Genomic DNA, 21260 nt, shown 5'->3' on the forward strand with positions numbered 1-21260 from the left:
TGAACGCTTCAGTCGCTCCACTTTGTCAGAAAGTCTGGTGACAGTTTTCTAGGACTGCTGCTGCTACTCCACTAATAGTCGTAATGATAAGACGACGCAACACAATCCATCTTTACATCGCGCTTGCACAACGGCGTCTTTGAAATGACATACAACATGGGCAATAGGAAGATAACCTTTTATTTTCCTTGCATGTCAAGCGAACGTGCTCCCGCGCTGTCATTTGATCTCCGTTCATGTGGCCGTGGTGGGTGGCGACGCCTTTGAAACGTGACAAAAGCACAGCGAAAATATTCATGACGCCGCATTCCAGTCAAGAGATGGCGAGTGCCAGTGGCTTTTTGCAGCGAAGACGCGAAATTGACTCAGCGTTAAACATTATCCAGGTGAGCGAGCGAGCGAGCGAGTGAGGTGCTTGAAGGTTTCCCGGTAACTAGCGAGTGAGGTGCTTGAAGGTTTCCCGGTAACTACCTAGCAACCGCTTGATCGCCCTCATCCTCATTACCAGCACGTTGCCATGGTGACCAGCTCACCTGGCTGGTCGAAAGTTCAACCTTATTGGCCAATCGAGTCGATCGTTACTTTCACCCAGACCACAAAGTTCCACGCACGTCCCGGTTTTGAACATCGATGCCGATGTCAAATCGGTGAAAATCAGATCGTGATTTATCATCTTGTTTTACAAAGTTGGAAAGAAAACTGGATTTAGGTGCCAAATTTGTCCGGACATTGCCTAGATAGATGCGCGTTTTGGGGAGCCGCGTGGTGTGGGTTTGGCGTTGTCGCGTGTGCGTGCGTGCGTGCGTGAAGCGGCAGATGGGCATTTCCGGAAGCTGGGTCACGTGATCCCCGGGGCCGTTTGGATGACGTGAACACCATATGGCGAGAGGGCGCGGGCACGCGTGCGCGCAGCTCCAGCACGAGCACGAGCACGACTCCTATAAAAGTGCGACTCCTCCGCGCGCACGACACAATCCTCCGAGCGGCTGTCACGCGCACGCACGCACGCACGCACGCACGCGGTTGCGTGATCTCTGAAAAACGGCAAAGCAACAAGAACGACAGGTACGTGGATGGATGTGATGATGATTGATTATGGATGTGATGATTTGTCGTCAATGACGTCAGAAACAACAATCATGAATTGATTGCAATGGATTGGAAGTAAGGCGCCCGGCCGCCCGGCCGCCCGCCGCGCATGCACGCAACAAAGAACCATCGATCCTTTCCTTTCAACTTGTTCAATATGGTCGAGGCAATCTGTTGCTTGAAATGAAAAGACATAAACAGCCCTTTAGGAATGCTTGTTGCTTTCATTCCAATTGGAAGTGAGAATGCAATTATTTAGGTTTTCTTTGCGATATAGAAAAACACTGATTTGTTTGTTCGTTTATTTCGATCGTGTCACTTGACTTGATTTTTGGCCTTTGAAAGGATGACCGCAACTTTTGCAGAGTTCGACTCGTGTTGCTGCAAATGGAATTATTTGATCAAAGTCAAGGAAGTCAATCAGTCCGTCGATGGTTGATTTGATAAGATTTCCCAGTGATGGTTTTGGAAATCATTTCAGTCCCACTGTCGGCTAAATTTTGCGATCTTGTTTTTGTCATTGATTTTCACTTTGGCCTCAAAATGGAACCTACTTTGTATGGCGAGTAAATGTCAATTAAAGTTCAGTTGTACGCTTGTTCTAATCGGTTTTAATTATGTGAAGTTCGATGTCATTATTGTTTCTATTTTCACAGTGATAAATCTTTTCCTGCTTGCGTATGCTATTAAAAAATAAATAGTATGACAAGAATATAAGACAAAATATCTTTTAAATATCTATCTTATTTTACAATGAAAACGGTTCGATGATTTGAATACAACTGAAGGTAGACGAAAATTTTTACACATTCAAAGTCTTGGAACATTTGACCAAAAAAATGTTTTGTTCAAAGTAAAAAATCTCGGAAGATTTAACAAATACTTTTTGCATAATATTCAATGTTGGCGTATAGGACCTAAATCCTCTTGGCAAAAAATAAAATAAAAATCACTGCAAGTTCTGAAGAAAATCACGATAGAAACATCTACAGAGCGAGCGAGACATTTAATGAAGATGCCCTTGATATTCGTCAAATGGAAATTGCTGTTGGGAATGAGACTTTGGATTGCTTTTTTTGGAAACTGAATCTCCAACTTTGTATTCCTCGCGGAAACCAGCATCGTCCTCATCTTCATCTTCATCTCGTGCCATGACGAGGTCGGAGCAGAATTTCGGCGAGTCCGAGGTTCAGCAGGAGGAGGCGTGCAGCCCCGCGGGGATCGGAACGGTGACCGGCACCGGCACAGGAGACGAGGAGGAAGAGGACGATGAACGCCGCCTCCTGGACGACGACGACGAGGAGGACGAAGACGAGCAAGAGCAAGAGCAAGAGCAGGAGGAAGACGAGGACGAGGGCGAGGGCGACGGCAAGCCAAAGAGACGAGGACCCAAGAAGAAGAAGATGACCAAGGCTCGCATGCAGAGGTGACGCCCGACGCTTACAACACAAAAATATCAATTACAGGCCGAACATTTCATTGATTTACGGTACTTTGTCCTTCACTATTTGTTGGTGGGTGGGGGGAAAATTGTAATGGGACCGAGGATCCTCATATGGACTTTGTACGTACCTTCATGGCAAATGAAGAGCAAAGTCGTTGGCATGATTGGCAATTTAGGTCCACGAATTAAGCGTCAATGCATTTGTTGCCCTGCAGGTTCAAAGTTCGGCGTATGAAGGCGAACGCTCGCGAGCGCAACCGCATGCACGGTCTGAACGACGCCCTGGAGAGTCTGCGCAAAGTGGTGCCCTGCTACTCCAAGACGCAAAAACTCTCCAAGATCGAGACCCTGCGCCTGGCCAAGAACTACATCTGGACCCTCAGCGAGATCCTGCGTTCCGGGAAAGCCCCGGACCTCATCACCTTTGTGCAGGCGCTCTGTAAAGGTGCGCTAACGCGCGCGCACGCACGCCGCGCTCGTACACGGCATGCGCATGGACGTTTTTGTTGTAAAGTTGCGCTGTGGTCCCTCCCGCGCAGGTCTGTCCCAGCCGACCGCCAACCTGGTGGCGGGCTGTCTGCAGCTGAACCCTCGCACTTTCCTCCCCGAGCAGTCGCCTGAGTTCCCGGCCCACCTGTCGCTGCCGGCGCCGGGCGCCGCCCCCTACGCGGCCCACTTCTCCTACCGGAGCCCCGGGCTGACGCCGGGCCTGCCCAGCCCGCCCTACGGCACCATGGAGCCCTCGCACATTTTCCGCCAGGTCAAGGTTCCGGCGTACGGCGCCCCGGACAGCTACTTTGACGGCGTCCCGCTGACGGACAGCCCCCCCTTTGACCCGCCCCTCAGCCCACCCCTCAGCGTCAACGGGAACTTCTCGTCATTCAAACAGGAGGCGGCGGCGGCGGCGGCGGCGGCGGACTACGACAAGAGCTACCCCTTCGGCGTCCACTACGGCGGGGGCGTCTACCCGCAGGTAGACAACCTGCTGGGCTTCGACGGACACTCGCATCAGCTCAACGCCATGTTTCACGAGTCGTGAAAAGAGCTAGCTCCCTGCATGGCGACGGCCAGACAGACCGGCAGCAATAAACCAAACTATGCAATTTGACCCCTGACACCCCCCCCCCCCCCCCCACAAAAAAAAATCTATTTTTGAGCGTCCATCTTGTTGCTTTTTCTAATGTGTCGCGTCCTCTCATACTTGGAAAGACTTGTATTAAAGGGGACCGATTCTGGCCATTTCGTTGTTTTGTCTTGTTTTAGGCCTCACAACTCTTTTCAGGAATCCGTCCATCATTTTCCTCATCCGGATATAGAACAATTATTTAAATGTCAATCATTTGATTCCAAAACAGGGATAAGATTTCAAATTGACTGTGCAGAAAATGACCAAACCGATGATGATTCGGGACCTGGTTCGGTCCATAAAATCCGTCAGAAAATTGGCAAAAAATGATTTCCAAATTTAAAGTAGATGTCAATGTCTTATTTTGAAAATAACCAATAAAATAATAAAGATCCAATAATGTCTTCTTCAAAACATAAAATTCACGCACGTGCCCCAAAATTCCACATTGATTCAACATTAATTTCAACTACACTAGTCGTGTACTAAATAATACACTACAACGCGTGTGTGCGCGTGTATGCATGCGCGCGTGTGTGTGGGTGTGTGTGTGTGTGTGTGTGTGTGTGTGTGTGTTTGATAGACGGGCCCAGATGTTCATTCTGCAGGCAAAATTTTAATTGATGAAAATGATCTTGTTTGTGCCTGAGCTACAACCCCCCCCCCCCCCCCCCCGCACACGCACGCACGCGCACGCACGCACGCTCACACGAAGAGCAAGGCGCTCGTTCCTTCCTTCCTTCCTTCCTTCCTTCCTTCCTTCCTTCCTTCCACGTGCTTGTGAGCGGCGCGGTCTCCATGACGACCAGACCGCAAAAGTGCCCGGATCAGCTTTGCTCGGCCGAGAAGCAAGTGAGCGAGACGCAACCCAAGCGCACGTCTCGTCTTGTTTAGTTGTCGGCTGCTTTTATTTGCAAGCTCTTTAAGTTGCCAATCAAAATGTCGACCCGCGAGGACGACATAGAGAAGAAAGAGCAGAAGAAGAGGAAGGAGAAGGAAAAGGAGCAGGAGATCGTCAAGGAGGAGCGCGAGCCGGACGCGGCGGAGCACAGGTGAGCGAGGGACAGACGGACGCACGGATGGACGGACGGACCGCAACGAAGGCTGGAGGCGTGCTGATTCACGTCCAAACTCCATTTTGGTGCCTTTTCTTTTGAAACAACAATGCTGGCCGGCCAGAGTCCGGTGGGGAAGCCATTCACCCACCACCACCTGCATGGCTCGAAATGAACCGACGAATCAGATTCGTTTACCTGCCGTGACGTAGCTTCGGTGCGCATTCAAAATGGCGCCGAGTTCGTTTCAGTCAGCCAGCATTGAACTCAGACCCAGGAACACGTGGATGGAGTCATTCAAAGGGCAGCATTGGAAGCGTTTATTTCCAAAAATTCATTTCAAGTGTTTGTTTGAAATGCGCATAGGGTTGCGTCGGTCTGGCTTGCCCGTCCGGCCGGCCGTCCGTCCAACGACTTTGACCCCATATCTTTCTTTATCTTGATCTGCATGCCACTTCATTTTTGTGTGAATGCGTATGTGTCAGCGATGGTGTGTTGCTGCGCGGGATCTTCAAAGTAGGCAAGAAGAGCCACGACGTTCTCCTGACTGGCACCCGACTCACCTGGACCCCCGTTCTGCCCGAGAGCCCCGCAGGTCAGCGGTCGGACTTGTTAGCAACGTCAAAGCGGAGATTGGGGTGTCTCTTCAATGTCGCTCAGACGTTCAAAAGGCAGCGAGCGAGCGGGGCGGGGCGGAGCAGGGCGGGGGCTGCTTTGCTACCAATTGGTGCCGACCCGTTAGGCAGCATGCGGTGGAAAACGTTACTAACTGGTGGTGTTGTTGTTTTGCATTCATGTTGGTGTTTGTGTGGGTCTGAGTTCACAATCTCTTTTGCACTATTCCATCGAAGGGTAATGTCATTAAGTTTGTGTGTGTGTGTGTGTGTGTGTGTGTGTGTGTGTGTGTGTGTGTGTGTGTGTGTGTGTGTGTGTGTGTGTGTGTGTGTGTGTGTGTGTGTGTGTGTGTGTGTGTGTGTGTGTGTGTGTGTGTGTGTGTGTGTGCGCGTGTGTGTGTGCGCGCGCGCGCGTGTTGGCACAACTTGGCAGTAGTAGTGAGCAGTTGGTTAGGCCCGTGGGGGGTTATTAGATTCTCTCTGTGTGAGCAGATTAACACACACACACACACACACACACACAGTCGGCATGCTGTGTGTGTGTGCGCGTGTGTGTGCATATGTGCGTGTGTCGAAATGGATCAGCTGTTGTTTATGAGAAGTTCTTCCTGTCAATCTGCTCGAGGATGTGCGACATGTTGTTTACCTGCAGGGAGCTTCTACATTTTTTTTGTGAGTGATGAGCCTAGTTAGCTTTTGCTAGCTTGCAGCGCCCCCAATGTGGCTGGATATGAGCTAATGGCACCATTTGGCAAAGTTGTCATTGAAGAGTAACTACAGTTAGCGTTGAGCAAAGTTAGCATTGTAACTGAGGCGTATAGTCAGACAAACGACAACATGATGGTTATTACTGACCGCGTAGTCACAATTATTCCTAATTTTTTTAGGCTGCCTGCGTGTGTGTGTGTGTGTGTGTGTGTGTGTGTGTGTGTGTGTGTGTGTGTGTGTGTGTGTGCGCCTGCGCCTGTGGGTGTTGTCTCAGTGTGTCAGCGAGCCCAAGATGGGACCTTTTGCTCCATCTGGACACAGTGACATGCTAAAGGCGCGTGTGTGCGCGCGCTCGCACGCTGTCACTTCAGATCTCTTTCCTGTTGTTGCGCAGTCTGTGCGTCTCTGTGTGATCATTTTAATTTCACACGACTGGACACCATATGACATGTTTGCCAATTGCTGCTGCTGCAAAACATTTGGGCTCCTAACGGCTGCCGTTTGCTCTCCGTTAGCTGCGTTCACGCTGGCGAATGATGTTTGCGCTACGCTTTGGCGCAGGTGAGGCGTGCCGGGCGCCGCCCGCCGCGCTGATGCTGCGTGACGTCCTGGCGGTGAAGGTGAAGCGGCGGCGGTCGGCCGGGCGGCGTTCCGGGGGCCCCGTGCTGGGCCTGGCTTTGTTCTTCTGCAAGCGACGGGGCCGCCGGCTGGAGGAGGACGCGCTGCACCTCCACAACGCGTCCTCGGAGCACGCGCGCATCTGGTACGACGCCTTGAGGGAGCTTCTCGCAGGTAAGGAAGGCCCGATCTGGGGCGACGGCTACTCCACTTTGCTCGTGCGCCAAATTCAAGTTGTGTTGTCTGTAGCGGCGGTGCGCCCACCGCACAATGTACCTACCGTCCCACCTAAGCTGGGCTACAGCTAGCTAATTGACTCATCCCAGGCAGGTTGTCAGCTGAGACAAAATGGCCACGCTTTGACCCGCTTTGGCAAGTAGGGCTTCCCGAAACAAAGGCGAGTTTCCCTTGCGCCCATCTTGATGTGAGCGAAACCCAAGTTGTTGACATGACGGCCCGCGACTCGGGATTGTTTACCATGGCGACGCTGCGTTGCCCCGGCAACCGCCCGCCCGCTACCCCGCCTGCGGGAAACCCAATCTCGGTGTGTGTGTGTGTGTGTGTGTGTGTGTGTGTGTGTGTGTGTGTGTGTGTGTGTGTGTGTCTGTGTGTGTGTCTGCACCTTCACGTTTTTGTCCTCTTCATCGGCAGCCTCTGCCGCAAAATGGCCGCCAAAGCCGAGTCTCCAAAATGGCCGCCGTTGTCCATCAAAAGCTGGCAAATGTGCCAAAGTGACGTTAGGTAGATGTGGAAAGTTGTCAGGAGGCGTCGAGAAATGTCAGCATCAACTGGTCCACTTGGCTTCCTTTGTCTTTGTGTCCACTTGCAAGCCTCCGGTCCCACCAGTGTGTGTGTGAAAGGTCATCAACAGGGTGGGAGAAGATGACTTATGGAGAGAGACACACCGTGTATGTGTGTGTGCATATTGATCGGCGCGATTCTAGCGGGATCCACAACGTGGTGGCCTCTAAATCTGCCTCATGATGGGCGACAACACACACACACACACACACACACACACACACACACACACACACACACACACACACACACACACACCCAGTGTAACCTTTCCAAGGCTGAGCTGAGTGAAAGGGAAGCAGAATGAGAAGGCTCATCCTTTGGAGGGAGTGACTTTGGCCTTTCTAGGTGTGTGCGGGCGGCCCAGGCGCTTGAAGGTGTTCATCAACCCCAGCAGCCACAAGAAGGAGGCCGTTCACGTCTACAGGGAGCACGTGGCGCCCCTCTTCAAGATGGCCGACGTCTGCACTGACATCACCGGTGGGTCTGCTCCTGCGTGCGTGCGTGCGTGTGTGCGTGCTCGTGTGTGCGGGTCCATAGGTCAGAGTTAATGGCAGTCTCTGGTTGCTAGGTAACCTGAGACAGGTGGTGGAGAGTCCATCTGTTGCCATCTGGTCTTCTCCATCATCTTTCCTTCACCTTGCAAGATCTTGTCCTTGTCGTGCTCTCCTCTCCCGTCTACGCCCATCTTGTCCTCTCCTCTGTCCGTCTGTCCAGTCCCAGCATTCTTTCCTTGTCTTGTGCTCCTCCTCCCTTTCCTTCCAACAGATGGCATCGTATCTGTTGTCACATTTTTGAGGGAAACGCCACCGTGCTCACTTTCAACATGTCTCCATCTGTCCCCCCGTGTGACCGACTGACCTGCACGTGTGTGTGTGTGTGTGTGTGTGCAGTGACAGAGAAGAGGGGACACGCCCTGTCAGTGATGAAGGAGCTCAATGTGGATGACTTTGATGGGTCAGTTGTATATTTCTTGACTTATGAAATTGAACATCTCAAGGTGGACTTCCTATGATGTCATCACCTCACCTTCACACAGACAAAAGCAAGCTTTCAATTGGGAAGGTCCCTCCCTCCATCCCTCCCTCCCTCCCTCCCAATTGTGGGCCTCCCGCTCCCTCCCGTAATGTGCTTATGGTGCCGAGAGAGGCTTAGCCCCGGCCGGCCTATCGGCTATTGGGCAGATTAGCGTGTCTGCGCCGTGCCTCGGCGGCCGAAACCTGCATTGACCAATTAGGGCCAGCCGACGTGATGCAGGAAATTATGAAACGGGAGGGTTAAGCGTGGCTATCTTACGGTGACACTAAGTCACATGCTAACACTAATGCGGGTGGGCCAAACAAGCACTTGCACAACGTGGAAGGAGACACTCAATGTGGCATTTTTGGCCAAGTCCCAAAGGCTTTTACTTTGGAGTGCTTTGTCAAAAAGTAAAGCGCAATCCACAGCCAGAAGCGTGCCTGCGTGTGTGTTAGGCTGGTGTGCGTGGGCGGCGACGGCTTTGTGGCGGAGCTCTGCCACGCCGTGGTTCTGCGAGCCCAACTGGACGCCGACTATCCCTGTGTTCCAGTCAGGGCGGCGCTTCCTCTGGGGATCATCCCGGCGGGTAAGAGCGGCCCCCGATGTCAATGCCCTCCTGGCTCCACCTTGCTGGTACTCATGATTTTGTTGTTGTTGTCTTCCTCATGACTGGTTGTGTGTTCAGGCTCTACGGACGTGGTTTCCTGTTCTGTTCACGGAGTGAGAGATCCAGTCACGGCTGCCATGCACATCATCCTCGGTAGGTACCCTCCTCCGCTCATTCCCACTTTGAGTTGTCTTACTCCGATTGCTTCTGCCTGCTATACAATGAAGGCATTGGCATGGGCTCATTTCCAAATGACTCAAGTTGAACCTGTGCTGTGATTTGTTGCTCTCAGGCCACGTGCAGCGGGCGGACATGTGCAGCTTGCGCTCGGCGGGTCAGCCGCCGCGCTTCGGCTTCGCCGCCATGTTCGGCTTCGGGGCGCGCAGCCTGGCTCGGGCCGAAAAGAAGCGCTGGATGGCGCCGGCGCGCCGCCGCCACTACGCGCTGCTCAAGACCCTGGCCCGCTTGAGGTCCACGCAGGTCCACACAGCGCGCCCCCTACGGCTGCGTTGACGCGTGACGTCTTTATCTGTCCCGAATGCAGAGCGGAGGACTGTCAGCTGTCTTTTCTCACGAGCCGCGCAAACAACCAGTGAGATGCACGCACGCACGCACGCACGCACGCACAAGCTCACTGCGTCTAAAACGTTGCATGTCTTCGCCAGGGACCCCAATGATCATGATGATGATCCAGACGGCGACTCAGGTGATCAATCACATGATGAATGATGCTCTGTCAAAATGTCTGAGCAATTCTTTGGCGCAGAGGGGGCGGAGTCTTGGAGCAGCGCCGAGGGCCCGTTCCTGAGCATCGGCGTGATGGCCATCCCCTGCCTGAGTCCTCACGCGCCCCGAGGGCTGGCCCCCAACACCAAGTAGGAATGGCACGCACGGCCGCGGGTCAGCGCTTAAAATCGCCCCCGAAAAGAAATCCCACGCTACGGTTTGGTTTCTACCAGCCGTCTTGACTTTTGCGCTTTTCTGTTCTCTCCGGTCCGTCTCCTGCCCTGGTGCCAGACTGGCAAACGGCCGCGCGGCTTTGATCGCGGTGAGAGCCACGTCCAGGTCGGAGTTTGTCAAACACCTCAAGAGCTACGGCGCCCCCGGTGGCCAGGTGAGCCGAACTGGACGACCCGCTTGCGCCGCTTCTTTCTGGCTTCCGCTAACGAGGCCGTCGGGAGCGGATTAGCCCGCCCGCTCGCACACTAACCCACTTTGCAAATAGACGCTCTAAATATACCGCTCGGTCGGCCACACCGTTGACTCGCTGACCCGCTTCCTGGCCAACGTAAGCAAGCACGACTGGACCGACCGGTGGGGGAAAAAGAATCGTCCTAATTCCACTTTGGGCTTCTTTTCAACGCCAGCGGCACTCATCATCATCATCATCATCATCATGTCACAAAACCCCCCCTCAAATGTCAAAGACGCGTCTCGGCAACGGTTCCCCCGGGCCGCCCCCCCCTCGTTTGCGGATGATTCATGCTCGGTACCTCTGTGGGCCACTGGCGGTAACAGAAGTCGGATTTTTGGAGCAAATGACTCTCCACAGTCCAATAGAAGTTGCAAAAATGCACTCAGGTTATTAACGCAGGCTGACACGATGCACGTTCAAATAGACGGTGAGCTTGTAAATGTGAGTATGAGGTGTGGGCCGTCTGGAATCTGCTCAAAAACGAGACGTCATTGAAAAGACTCAATTAGATTTGTGAAAAGACATCACTTGGACTGAAATGGCTTTTGAATGTCATCCAATTGGCCTGCCGTGTTCAAGCGCAGCTTGCACGTCGTGCCTTGTAGCTGCTGCCCCCTGGTGACGCTTCAATTAATTACAGGCAAAAAAGTCAACAGGAAGTCGCTGCATATGAATGAGACCGTGCACTCACTCACTCACTCACTCACTCACTGACTGACTTAAAGTGGGTGGACATTCGTATCGTGTGGCCCTTTTGTTTGCAAATAAGTCGTCATCATCGCTGCGCAACTTGCTGCTGGAGCTGCTTTCGCATGAGCGTCTGTCTTTCTGTGCTCGTCTGCGAGCTCGACCCAAGTGCTCCACGCACGCACGCACGCACGTTCATTCAGCCGCGACTTTGGTGTGCGCGTACAGTTGGACTTCTCCTTCGTGGAGACGCACGCCGTGACAGCGGTGAGGCTCCGCCCCCGTGGGTCGACCGCTTGCACGGAGGACGAAAGCGAGGACGGCGCCAGGGTCAGGTCCACGGCCAGGGTCAGGTCCACGGCCAGGGCCAGCGCCAGAGCCACGTCCGTCGTCCAGTCGGACGCCGGCCTCAGCTTCCCTTGGAACATTGACGGAGAGCTGCTGGAGTTCCCCAACGAAGTGCTCATCAGGTAAGAAAACAACTTGCAACTTCTTTTAGTATTTAGTGCCATCGAGTGGCGAAAGCAATGCCGGCCGGAAATTCAAAGCAGGTGCTCGCTTAGCTTGCACACCTTTGCGAGTCGCTATGTTTGACCCCGTCGGGGATCCGTAGCCGAAACACACGCCAGCGTCCTATATCTAGATATTGAAAAAGTACGGACATTTTTTGGGGCTCGTCACACTCCTAGTGATAGTGTCAACGTTTGCAAATTCCTGTTGTCAGGGCAATTTCCAGTCTTAAATGTGATCAAAGTGTCAGCAGTGAGAACCCGAATGCATCAGAATGTGTCGCATTCAGGGTCCACGGGCGACTCATCGGCTTGTACGGCGAGGACGTGGATGAGGCCGAGTCAGCGGCGCCCTGCGGCTGCATCTGACCCAAGACCTATCGTTTGGCCCCGTTTCCACGGCAACACAACACTCCCAAGTACTTCCCTGTGTCAACTCCTTTTTGTCAAAAAGCAAAACGCCTTTTTGTATCTTACTAGCGCTTTCCATGAAACTCCCTGAATCCGTTTTGCTTTGTTTGGAAAATTGCCATTTTGTACTTGAAAGTGGACACGTCGTCACGTTTGAGATTCAGCATCAGCCAATAGAGAGAGTTGTTGTGTGTTTTAAATAGAAAATACATCAGTAGAAACACAAGCAAGACTTTACAGGGGCACAAGTTGTCACGGAGCAAAAAATACAGATAGGACTGACCGAAAGTTAGTCAGTTGGAAAGATTGCAGGCTTCTGCTTGTCACATCCCGGCCAGCAGCAGGAGGCGTGCGGCAAAGTGGCTGGGAAGGAAGGAGGGAAGGAAGGAAGGAAGGGAGGAAGGGAGGAAAGGAAAGGAAAGGAAGCTTGCAGCGCACTGCAGGGGAAGCAGGCAAATGAAAGCGCTGGCTGGAACAGAAGCAAAGGTGGCGGCAGCGGGCCGGACAGGCGGCGGACGTCCCCCGAAGGCCGCATTTTCTTTTTTGTGTCAATTTGGAAATGATCGGAGGATCCGACCCGTGAGTTGCCACGCCGCCGGCCGGCCAGTGTGGCTCAACGGGAGGTCCTCGACTCGACTCAACTCAACAAGCAGGGAGGCTCTCTGGGCAAGAGATGGAAGTCACAGGACGGATGATGCCGGGAAAGACTTGCCATGGCTCCGTCTGGCTTTCCTCCCTCCCTCCCTCGTCTTCCAAAAGTGGCCCGGCCGTTGGTCCTTAGGACCGGCTCTCCCGGTTGCTGCGTTTGGGGACGTAGTCCCAGCTGTCACGCTTCAACTCCTCTTCCTCCTTCTTCTGCGAGTGGCGCTTGAAGAAACCGGCCTGCGCCCAGCGTGCGCGCTCAGGATTAGGAGAGGAGAAAACACATTGATGGTTCGGTTTGGAAAGCGAGCGCACCTTCCACAAGCACCAAATGAGCGCCGCCAGGATCATCAGGCCCACCAGCAAACTGAGCACGATGATCAACACCTTGATTGGCACCGAAGGTTTTTGGCTGTAGTGCCCTTCCAGCAGCACCTGCGCACAGCGTGACGTCACGCCGGCGGGCTCGCGTCATGGCTGCGAGTGGCCTACCTGCGCCACGGCTGGCTCCCGCTCGAGCACGGTGTGTTGGTCATTCCTAGGCGATGATATCAGCGCCCTGCTCTCCAGCTTGACCACGCCCTGCCGACCCTAAAACAAGCAGCGATGAACGGCGTGCCCGCGGCGTGCCCACGCCGTTGCGACTCACTCACGGGCGCTTGCAGCAAGACGTCGGGGTTGAGTTGCACTCGCAGCCCAACGGTGGCATCTTGACCGGCCTCCACGGGGCCCAGGCGACACAGCAGATGCTCGCACAGTGGGTCGCCGCGCCCGCAGAACTAGGCCCAGGCAGGCGCACGTCTCGTCAGCAGCAGCGCTAGCGGCTAATGTTGTCGTTGAAGACGCGGGGGTAGTGTCGCCGCCGCCGCCGCCGCCGCGTGGGCACTCACCATGTTGCGCGTGGAGGTGGACGAGAAGAAGAAGATGATTTGTTTGATAAAGGAGGCCCGTGGGACGTCGCAGTCGTCGATGACGGCAACGGTGGCTTGGCTGAGCGAGCAGGCGCCTTGCGATGACTGCAAACACGGGCGGCGGCGGCGCATGACAACTGAGGCTAGTTTGAGCCTGGGTGTGACGCGGCGATGCCCGCTACCTGCCAGTCCACCACCTGCAGCAAGCGGTGCGGGTACGGCGTCAACAGCTTTGGCAGCGTAATCTCCAGCAAAGTGTCCACTGCCTTGCTGGGACCTGAATTCACCACCTGCGCACGCACGCACGCACACGCAGCTCGATTGCTGAAGCCGACGAGTGAACGAGGCTGAATGACGGATGACCTTGTAAGTGTAGTTGAAGGTCTGCGAGTAGCATTGGACTGGTTTCGCGTCTTCGTCCCCAAACCCAAAGGACGTGGGAGTCACAAAACTAGGCAACGGAAATGAACGCGCCGTGAATGCCATTCATCTGTTTGAAGCGGCATCGCGACGAGTGAACCGACGACCGACCCCTCACCCGTGGACGTTGACGTCGATGCCGTACTTGAGAGGAAGTAGCAAGGAGACGCTGTTGTCGTGGAGATACTCGGAGCTTTCCGGGTTCTGGCTGAGGACGCGCCACGTGTTAGCCTCTCTGACTCGCGCTCGGTTCCGCCGGCGAGCGAGTCAGAAAGACGGCTTTCCCTCACCTGCTGGCGTGGGCCAGGACGAGCAGGTTGCCAGGCGCGGCGCGGCGGTCCACGTCCAACAGGAAGCTGACGTTCACCTGGCGGAAGACGCGGCGATGGCATTTAGTGAGGAATGAAATGATGGCGCAATGGAGCCAGTTGGAAGCTTGCCTGGGAGCCAGACGGCAAGATGTGGCCGGAGAAGCCGCAGCTGACTTCGGTGCCGTTGGCTTCTTCCGTCACATCGCAGCTCACCGTCTTGTCCTCCTGCGAGCGAGCGAGCGTAACGGTCAAGTCCGGGCGGTGCCGCCACGGAGGACTCACTCGGTCGGGCTGGCGCCCTCTCACGTTGTCGACCACTCTGACGTAGTGAAGGTCTCGGTGGAAACGCAGCGTCAGACGCGGCAGGAAGGCGTCGTCTCCGGCCACCGCCAGGCTGGTGTTCAGCATCACGCTTTGCCCGGCGCCCAGCGCAAAGTAGCTGCCGCCGCCGCCGCCGCCCCTGCGCACATCCCAGTCCGGGAGGTTTTCATCCGGTTCCGCGGCAACGGCGATACGGCGCGTCCGTTCCTTACGGCGGCAGGACCAGCGCGGCGCCCAGTCGCACGTCCGTCGAGCAGTTGGCCAGGAAACAGCGGCGAGCGAACAGCGTCTGATACCACAAAGGCGTCAGACGCTGGGATGGTGGCCGTATTAGCGCTAGCTCCCCTGACCTGATTGCTGACGGTATTGCGGCTGCCCGTCACCTTCTGCAGGACGGGCCTGAGCGCCGCAAAGCCTTTGCCGGCGTGTTTGGGAGGCTCGCCGTCCGGGAGGCTGTAGGAAACTTGGAATCGGACCGGCGTGAAAATGTCGCGCGTGTCCTTCTGCGAGCGTAGACAAACGTGCGCCCACGTCAGCAAATTGCAAGCGCGTGCGCGGACGCTTACTCCAGTTGGAAGAAACATCCACGTCTGTCATGCTAACAGCTAGCAGCGTGATCATCATGCCAACGACAGTCAGTTAGCGGAGCAGCGTTTACCCTCCGCTGCGCAACGTGATTGGTGCAGCCCAGCTGGCCCAGGCGCACCCTCACGTGAGCCCTCGTACTATTGGACGAGCCGTTGCCGTGGAAATAGAAACGGTGCGGGAAGGATGGAAGGTGGAGGAGGTCGGAAGTCAGGTTGTACTGAAGATCTGCTGACAAAAGCTTCGCTTAGTGCAAGAAAACAAAAACGCTTGTTAACCAAAAGCCGTGAGCCTACTTATCCTATGGTAATAGTCGTTGTTGAATGCTTAGCATGAATGAAGGGTGCAAAGGTTAGCCTATTTATGCTACGCTCACTTATCCATCTTAATGCTAACTAAGCTCAAGCAGTAGCTGCTAAGTCTTTGCTAAAGGCTAAGCCAACGCTAACCAACCGATGGCTCCTTTGTAGTGTCTGGAGGTGACTCGGAAGCAGACGGTGACGTTGATGGCGGTCGCCCGCTGTCGAATGTTCTCGGGCAGGACGAGGGAGGCCGTCACCCGCAGGACGGGACGAGACCTGCGCCGCGCACAATCCTGCAGTAAACGGCACTTTCCGTTTCCCCTTGGCTAACGAAGTCTCGTTTCTTGTTTACCTGAGAACGACGGCGGCGTCGGAGAGGAACGCGCCGACGGCCACGTCTGTGGAGACACGCGTGCGTGGGTGCGTGCGTGCGTGCGCACGTAATACGTCATACACGTCATACGACAAGAAAAGGGCGGTCCAGAAGCGCAGTATTACCTTGGTACCCGTTGTCGTCGACATCCACGCCTGAGCTCAGCGATTGGCCGAACATGCGCAGGTCACGACCCAGCGCCGCCCCGCTGATTCTCTGTCAGCACGATGACGTCATTGTTTGCGTTAGCGCCTCATCCGTGCATATGTACGTATGTACAAGTTGGGCACCTGTGACGGTTTTGGCGAGATGCCCCGATTTCCACTGTTGTAGATGTACACGGCCCCTTTGAGGTCGTCCTCCTGGGGGGCGCCGACCGCCACTTCTACACAAGGGAAAGTTAGCAAAGCGTCGGAGCCACTGGCAGCACGGCGACATAAGGGCGAGCCCTTTGAGTTCAAGATGGTTACCGGGGTAACCGTCATCGTCCAGGTCTCCCAAGTCCGCGATGGCCTCCCCAAATCGGGCGGCGTGGGCATTGCCCCCGCTCAGCTGAAACTCCGCCTCCACTAGCTTGGCCTGGGTTAGCACCATGTCATCCGTCGGCGTGATCACACCATGCGTCGAGTGACAAAATGGCGGACGGGCCAACTCACCTGGCCCTGGTTGAGGAAGACGTGAACGCGCCCCTCCTCCCTGCTAGCGCCCGTTGCCATGGGAGCGCCCACCAAGAGATCTGATAGGTTGTCGCCGTTCAGGTCCACCGCACGCAGGCTAGCGCCAAAATAGGAGCCCAGCTATACACGCACACAAGAACAGCATTTGCATCGCTTGTAAATGCCACCTAGCTTTTTTGATCAGCTAGTAACATTATCCCTGTTTGGTTAGCTGTAGCAGCGTGGTTACCACCAGCCGTCGGAGTTTGCCTTGATGTGTGCTGTGGTGTGCTGTGGTGTGGTGTGGTGTGGTTATTCTCCGCTGTTACGCTGACAGCCCATGTGTATAAAGAGAGATGTCATGTATTCTATCTGTTGGCTAGCTAGCTAGCTAGCTTCTTTGAAATGAAGCAGTGGTCGCTCACCTCTGTTCCTGACACGTGAGCTAGCACGCGTAGCATGTGGCCGTCCATTGAGAAGACAAACACCTGGGAGAGAAACAAGATACATACGTACGTAGATACAGATGGATGGATTGTAAAGAACGTTTGCATTACTTTTCCCCTCTGGTTGTACTGTGGGGCACCTCCCACCACCTCCAAGCTCACAGCATCCAGGAAGTGGCCTGCGTCCACTGAGTAGCCTGAAACATTTCATCAACTTGAATCAATCATTAGAAAAAACCTCCAAAATATCCATCGGTGATCTGAAGCGCTTCTCTTCTCAAAGGCAAGGCGTGCGTGCCGATCCCAGCTCAACATACATTAAGCGCTCGCTCGCTCGCTCTCTCACCCAAGTAGCTCCCGAAGCCCACCGCGTCGTCGTCGTCCAGGTAGACGGACACGCCGCCGCCGGAAGTGTTGTAGACCAGCACGGAACCCGTCCAGTACGACGTCCCCGGAGCGCCCATGATGATCAGGTCCTGCCGCCGCCGCCGCCGCATGGGACCACATCAGATGAAAAATGCAAACATTTTGCAGCGCTCATCATTTTGTCACAGCAAATGTCTTTTCCTTTGTTGCGCTCACCTGAAAGAGCCGGTTAGACATCCCGGCCTGACAGGAGCCGTACTCGTAACCAAACTTCCTCTGGTGGTCTGCGAGACGCACGCACGCACGTCAAGCGGCGAGCAAAGCCAACCGGCGGCGAGCGCAGTTTTGCTGGAGCGTCTCTTCATACCTTTGTAGCAGGGGATGATGGCCTGCGCGTGGGACAGCTTGTCATCATAGCGATAGCAAACCCCGTGCGGAAGTTTGTTCTCCCCGTACACGCTGGAGTAGAAGACGTTCTTCCAGCGGTGGGCGCACGCCTGCGCCCAAAAAACAAACTGTCAGCCCATGTTCGTTGATTGGGGAAACGTTTGAAGATGCCAATTGCCGTCTTTAGCGCTCCAGCAGAGACGCACGCGCAAAGGGCTACTACGTATGTTTCTTTGGTATTTCTCGGCTGAAGCCTAGAAAGGTAGGGAACTTCCTCGGGTACCCACCAGGACGTGTCCTCCCGCTCGCGACAGGCTGACGCCCAACCACTGGTGGTCGCTCTCGGCCCGGCACGTCTTCCCGCAGTGCGACACGTCTGCGCGCAAAAGCCTGTTAGCCTCCGCAGGCGTGACGCGATTGAAAAAAAACCTCACTTACCGGCGGGCATGGGCTGGCACTTTTGCTCATCTGTCGCGATGAGGCAACGATAGACGCCGCCTGGAGACGACCCAGACGAAGACGAGTTGTCCACCGGAGCTCCCGCCACCAACCTAGCACGTGGGCGCGCATGGAGGGCGTGCGTTAGCGTGCAAATTAGCCCCCCCCCCCCCCCTGCAAGGAGACTCCCGCTCACCAGCTGTGCTTGCCGTGCCGGTGGAGCAGCACGGAGTAGCCGAACATGGAAGCGGGAGCGCCGGAGAAGAGCGTCGCCTGATCCACATCCAAGGTGTAGCCTTGGATGGGGAGCGGCACCAGGACCAGGGCCGCCGCCAGGACCAGTCCGGCGGCAACGGCGTGCCTTATCATCTGGCTGCAGGACGTGACAAACCACAGCCCAGTTGATTTCCAATTTGGAGGCCTCCCGCCCGCCCGCCCGCAGCGTTGGCAACACGAGGAAGGCTCCACGCGAGCCAAGCAAGTGGAGATGACAGGCGAGCTGAGAGAAGCGCACCTGCCAAAGCTAACGTGAGCGCAAACGCAAGCCAAAGCGACACCCTGCTGCTAAGCATCCAAATGACTTGCGTCCTTGGAAGGATGTCCCAAAACATGGTTGCAAACAAGTAGCTACAACAATGGATTGAAGGGCTCCACCCCGCTTCTCACATTGCGTCGCGTCGCCGTACCACAAATGTGACCCAAAAACAGCATTCTGAAGGCCAAAGAAACGGAAGTTCACAATGACTTGCCAAAAGTCAACATTTTTCCTTCACAAAAGTTAACTTTGTTAATTAAGCTTCGCCGTGAGCAGATATGGCTGTCGTGTGTCACGTGGTGGTGGTGGTGGTGGGGGGGGGGGGTCACAATTTAATGGGACGGCCAATTGGATTTTACTGAAACAAAAATGGCCAATATTGACACAAGCTGGACACGAGTACGTCTTGGGGTCACCTAGCATTGGGCAGGGGAGCTTGGAGAAGGTGCTCCAATTGAAATCAATCAATACAAATGAAAGGAAAAAGTCCCAAGCCATTCCGAGGTGTCACATGTTTCCCTTGCGGATTCACATGGGGCTAAAAATAGACATTTTTCTTGTCATATCCAAAACTCGAGTCCAACTCAATTGGGATCATCTCGACATGCGCGCGCGCGCCTGCGCGTCATCTTACCGCTACTTGTCGTGACGTACGTGAGCCGGTTCCCTTGCTTCCTCTCGCTTTTGGACACCAAAAAAGTTCTGCCGGTCCCGACGAGCCAGATACTCCACGCGTGTGTGTGTGTCGAAGTGAAATGCGCGCGGAGGCTCGACTCGATCCCACCCTTCGGCTGCGCGTCCGCGCGCCCAACTGCCCCCCCACACACACACCACACACACCCCGACGGGATGCGCGCGGGTATTTCCTCTTCCGCAGCCGAGCGTGTCGATGTAATCTGATTACATGGCAGACAACACTCATGACATTACATTGGGGCTGAATGGATTGAATAGCCCAATATTGAGTGGACTCTCCAAAACTTAAGAAATCCTCCTGACTCAAATCTGAAAATCACTCCAGAAACGCGTGACGTTCTACTCAGTAGAGTGGCCAAAATAGATGCCCAAAGCCTCCGTCAAGTAACTCAGAGTGAAATCGAACAACACCGAGCAGCTCGCCCAAGTCTTGTGAAACTCTTCATTGTTCCCCATTAAAAAATAAAAAGAGTTCAGCTCTCCATCTTTGAAAGAAACTCAAGGTCAGGAGAAGTGACATCCGGTCCCGCTTCGGTTCCGGTTGCCAGTGTGAATGAGATGAGTGCAGACGGCGGACAGGAAGTTGCGAGATTGTAAACCAAAACGTGCAGCTTGCGCACTTCAAGGTAAACAACGTGTCGAGTGCGCGCCAGACGGGAAGCCAGACACAAAAGCGTCTCTGGCCATTTCCCAAACGTCAAATGTGTGTGTGTGTGTGTGTGTGTGTGTGTTGTCAAAAGAGTTTTCTCGACCAGTGCCAGACGGGAAGGCCAGAAAGCGAGCGGCGCATGGGAGGTGCTCACTTCCTGTTGACTTCCTGTTTACCGGCGACAATCCCGCGGGGGAGCGTTTCCGTCAACGTCCGAGCTAAAGCGCTTAGCGCCAAGCTAACGTTTGTCTCCTGGCCGTCGTGCCGACGCTGGCGCGTTTGTCGCCCGGCCCGAGGCACGTTGCTGTCTGGACATGTTTGATTGGCCCAACACAAGGCAAGCCCTGCAGTTGGGCTGACGGCAAAGGAATATTCCGGGCCGCCGGCCGGCCGGCCGGCTGCACCTCAAACAGGGCTCGAGCTCGTACGGCCGCAAAACCGACGCCTCCTGTTTGCTGCAGCAGACACCAGAACAGAAATCCACAGAGCTGGCCTTTCTGCGCCAATTCTAACGGCTAGCGAGCTACAAAGCCACGCCCGCCGTCGCTACCAGATCCACTGGGGCCGCGCTTTTCAATGATGCGGCCCCGGCGCTAGTTCTTTGAGAAAACACAGACAAGAGAAAACCATGATTACTGGCAATACTTGGTGAGTTTTGTGCGGTTTGTCCAATTGCAGTTGCCGTAGCACGGCCTGCTCAACAGCCGCAGCCCCGCCGAGCACATCCAGTACCTCCACCAGCGTCATCTGACTACCACCGCATGAGTGTGTCTTTTATCTGAGGAATCCCAATAGGTACTACCTGCTGTGTCCCTGCTCTTTTCACATCTATTGACCACTGATTAGTCTGATCAGATGCAGACCACCGATGTGTGTGTGTGTGTGTGTCCATGTGAGAATGTGTGTTGAGTGTGAAAGGAAGGTAGGGGTTTGTGCGTGTGTGCTGGGAGGGGCTTCTCATCCTGAATTTTATCTCTCTGAGCTTGCGACTTGCTTATCTATCTCGCTCTCTGTAAACACGCGCGCACGCGCTGCTTGTAACGGTCCGTTGAGCGCATGCATCCGTTTCTTTTGCTGACTGACGTTCATCTGCCTTCTGGTTGGCCACCATGAGCAGTTGTAGCGCCTTCTGGTGCTTGTGTTTTACACTCGTTCAATTTGAAGGCATGCAAACGCAGATGACATTGATCTTTTGGCAAATTTCACTTCTGCCTTTGAGGATCATCGGACACGCCGATTTTATTTTTGACAAAAACATCAGGCCGTTTAGACATATGCACATACGCACACGCACGCATGCACACACACACACACACGCACACACACACGGCCCTCAGA

The 21260-nt window shown here is 54.7% G+C and overlaps 3 protein-coding genes across 5 annotated transcripts; 2 read left to right on the plus strand and 1 right to left on the minus strand.

Annotated features, from left to right (window-relative positions):
• The first annotated feature begins 954 nt into the window (after positions 1 to 954).
• On the plus strand, positions 955 to 3772 carry neurod1 (neuronal differentiation 1). Its single transcript, XM_037239998.1, has 4 exons — positions 955 to 1065; positions 2209 to 2515; positions 2749 to 2978; positions 3073 to 3772. Exons 2-4 carry the CDS (start codon positions 2241 to 2243, stop codon positions 3570 to 3572), a joined length of 1005 nt encoding a protein of 334 aa, XP_037095893.1. The 5' UTR covers positions 955 to 1065; positions 2209 to 2240; the 3' UTR covers positions 3573 to 3772.
• A 600-nt stretch (positions 3773 to 4372) lies between these two features.
• On the plus strand, positions 4373 to 11976 carry cerkl (ceramide kinase-like). The gene is made up of 14 exons (XM_037239989.1): positions 4373 to 4711; positions 5200 to 5309; positions 6598 to 6828; positions 7804 to 7935; positions 8349 to 8412; positions 8931 to 9061; positions 9161 to 9235; positions 9375 to 9552; positions 9627 to 9674; positions 9748 to 9788; positions 9849 to 9957; positions 10100 to 10196; positions 11193 to 11434; positions 11764 to 11976. Exons 1-14 carry the CDS (start codon positions 4599 to 4601, stop codon positions 11840 to 11842), a joined length of 1650 nt encoding a protein of 549 aa, XP_037095884.1. The 5' UTR covers positions 4373 to 4598; the 3' UTR covers positions 11843 to 11976.
• A 60-nt stretch (positions 11977 to 12036) lies between these two features.
• itga4 (integrin alpha 4) lies at positions 12037 to 20424 on the minus strand. Of its 3 annotated transcripts, none has more exons than XM_037239956.1 (29): positions 19212 to 20424; positions 18239 to 18415; positions 18043 to 18155; positions 17892 to 17980; positions 17585 to 17714; positions 17434 to 17501; positions 17198 to 17327; positions 16963 to 17048; positions 16831 to 16893; positions 16406 to 16546; positions 16220 to 16328; positions 16040 to 16134; positions 15875 to 15965; positions 15729 to 15774; positions 15528 to 15652; positions 15148 to 15302; positions 14840 to 14992; positions 14700 to 14778; positions 14451 to 14623; positions 14298 to 14393; positions 14148 to 14224; positions 13976 to 14065; positions 13801 to 13888; positions 13620 to 13727; positions 13417 to 13542; positions 13180 to 13305; positions 13019 to 13117; positions 12842 to 12961; positions 12037 to 12766 (listed from the first exon to the last, which is right to left on the minus strand). In XM_037239956.1, the coding sequence occupies exons 2-29, from the start codon at positions 18409 to 18411 to the stop codon at positions 12662 to 12664; spliced, it is 3054 nt and encodes a 1017-aa protein (XP_037095851.1). In that variant the 5' UTR covers positions 18412 to 18415; positions 19212 to 20424; the 3' UTR covers positions 12037 to 12661. The 3 variants fall into 3 exon arrangements, with proteins under 3 accessions (XP_037095851.1, XP_037095852.1, XP_037095850.1); XM_037239957.1 differs by having other exon boundaries at positions 14475 to 14628; positions 14702 to 14778; positions 19212 to 20423; XM_037239955.1 differs by having other exon boundaries at positions 14451 to 14628; positions 14702 to 14778; positions 19212 to 20423.
• Between the last annotated feature and the right edge of the window lie 836 nt (positions 20425 to 21260).

The sequence above is a fragment of the Syngnathus acus genome, chromosome 21 (genome assembly GCF_901709675.1).
Source record: "Syngnathus acus chromosome 21, fSynAcu1.2, whole genome shotgun sequence".
Taxonomy (NCBI): domain Eukaryota; kingdom Metazoa; phylum Chordata; class Actinopteri; order Syngnathiformes; family Syngnathidae; genus Syngnathus; species Syngnathus acus.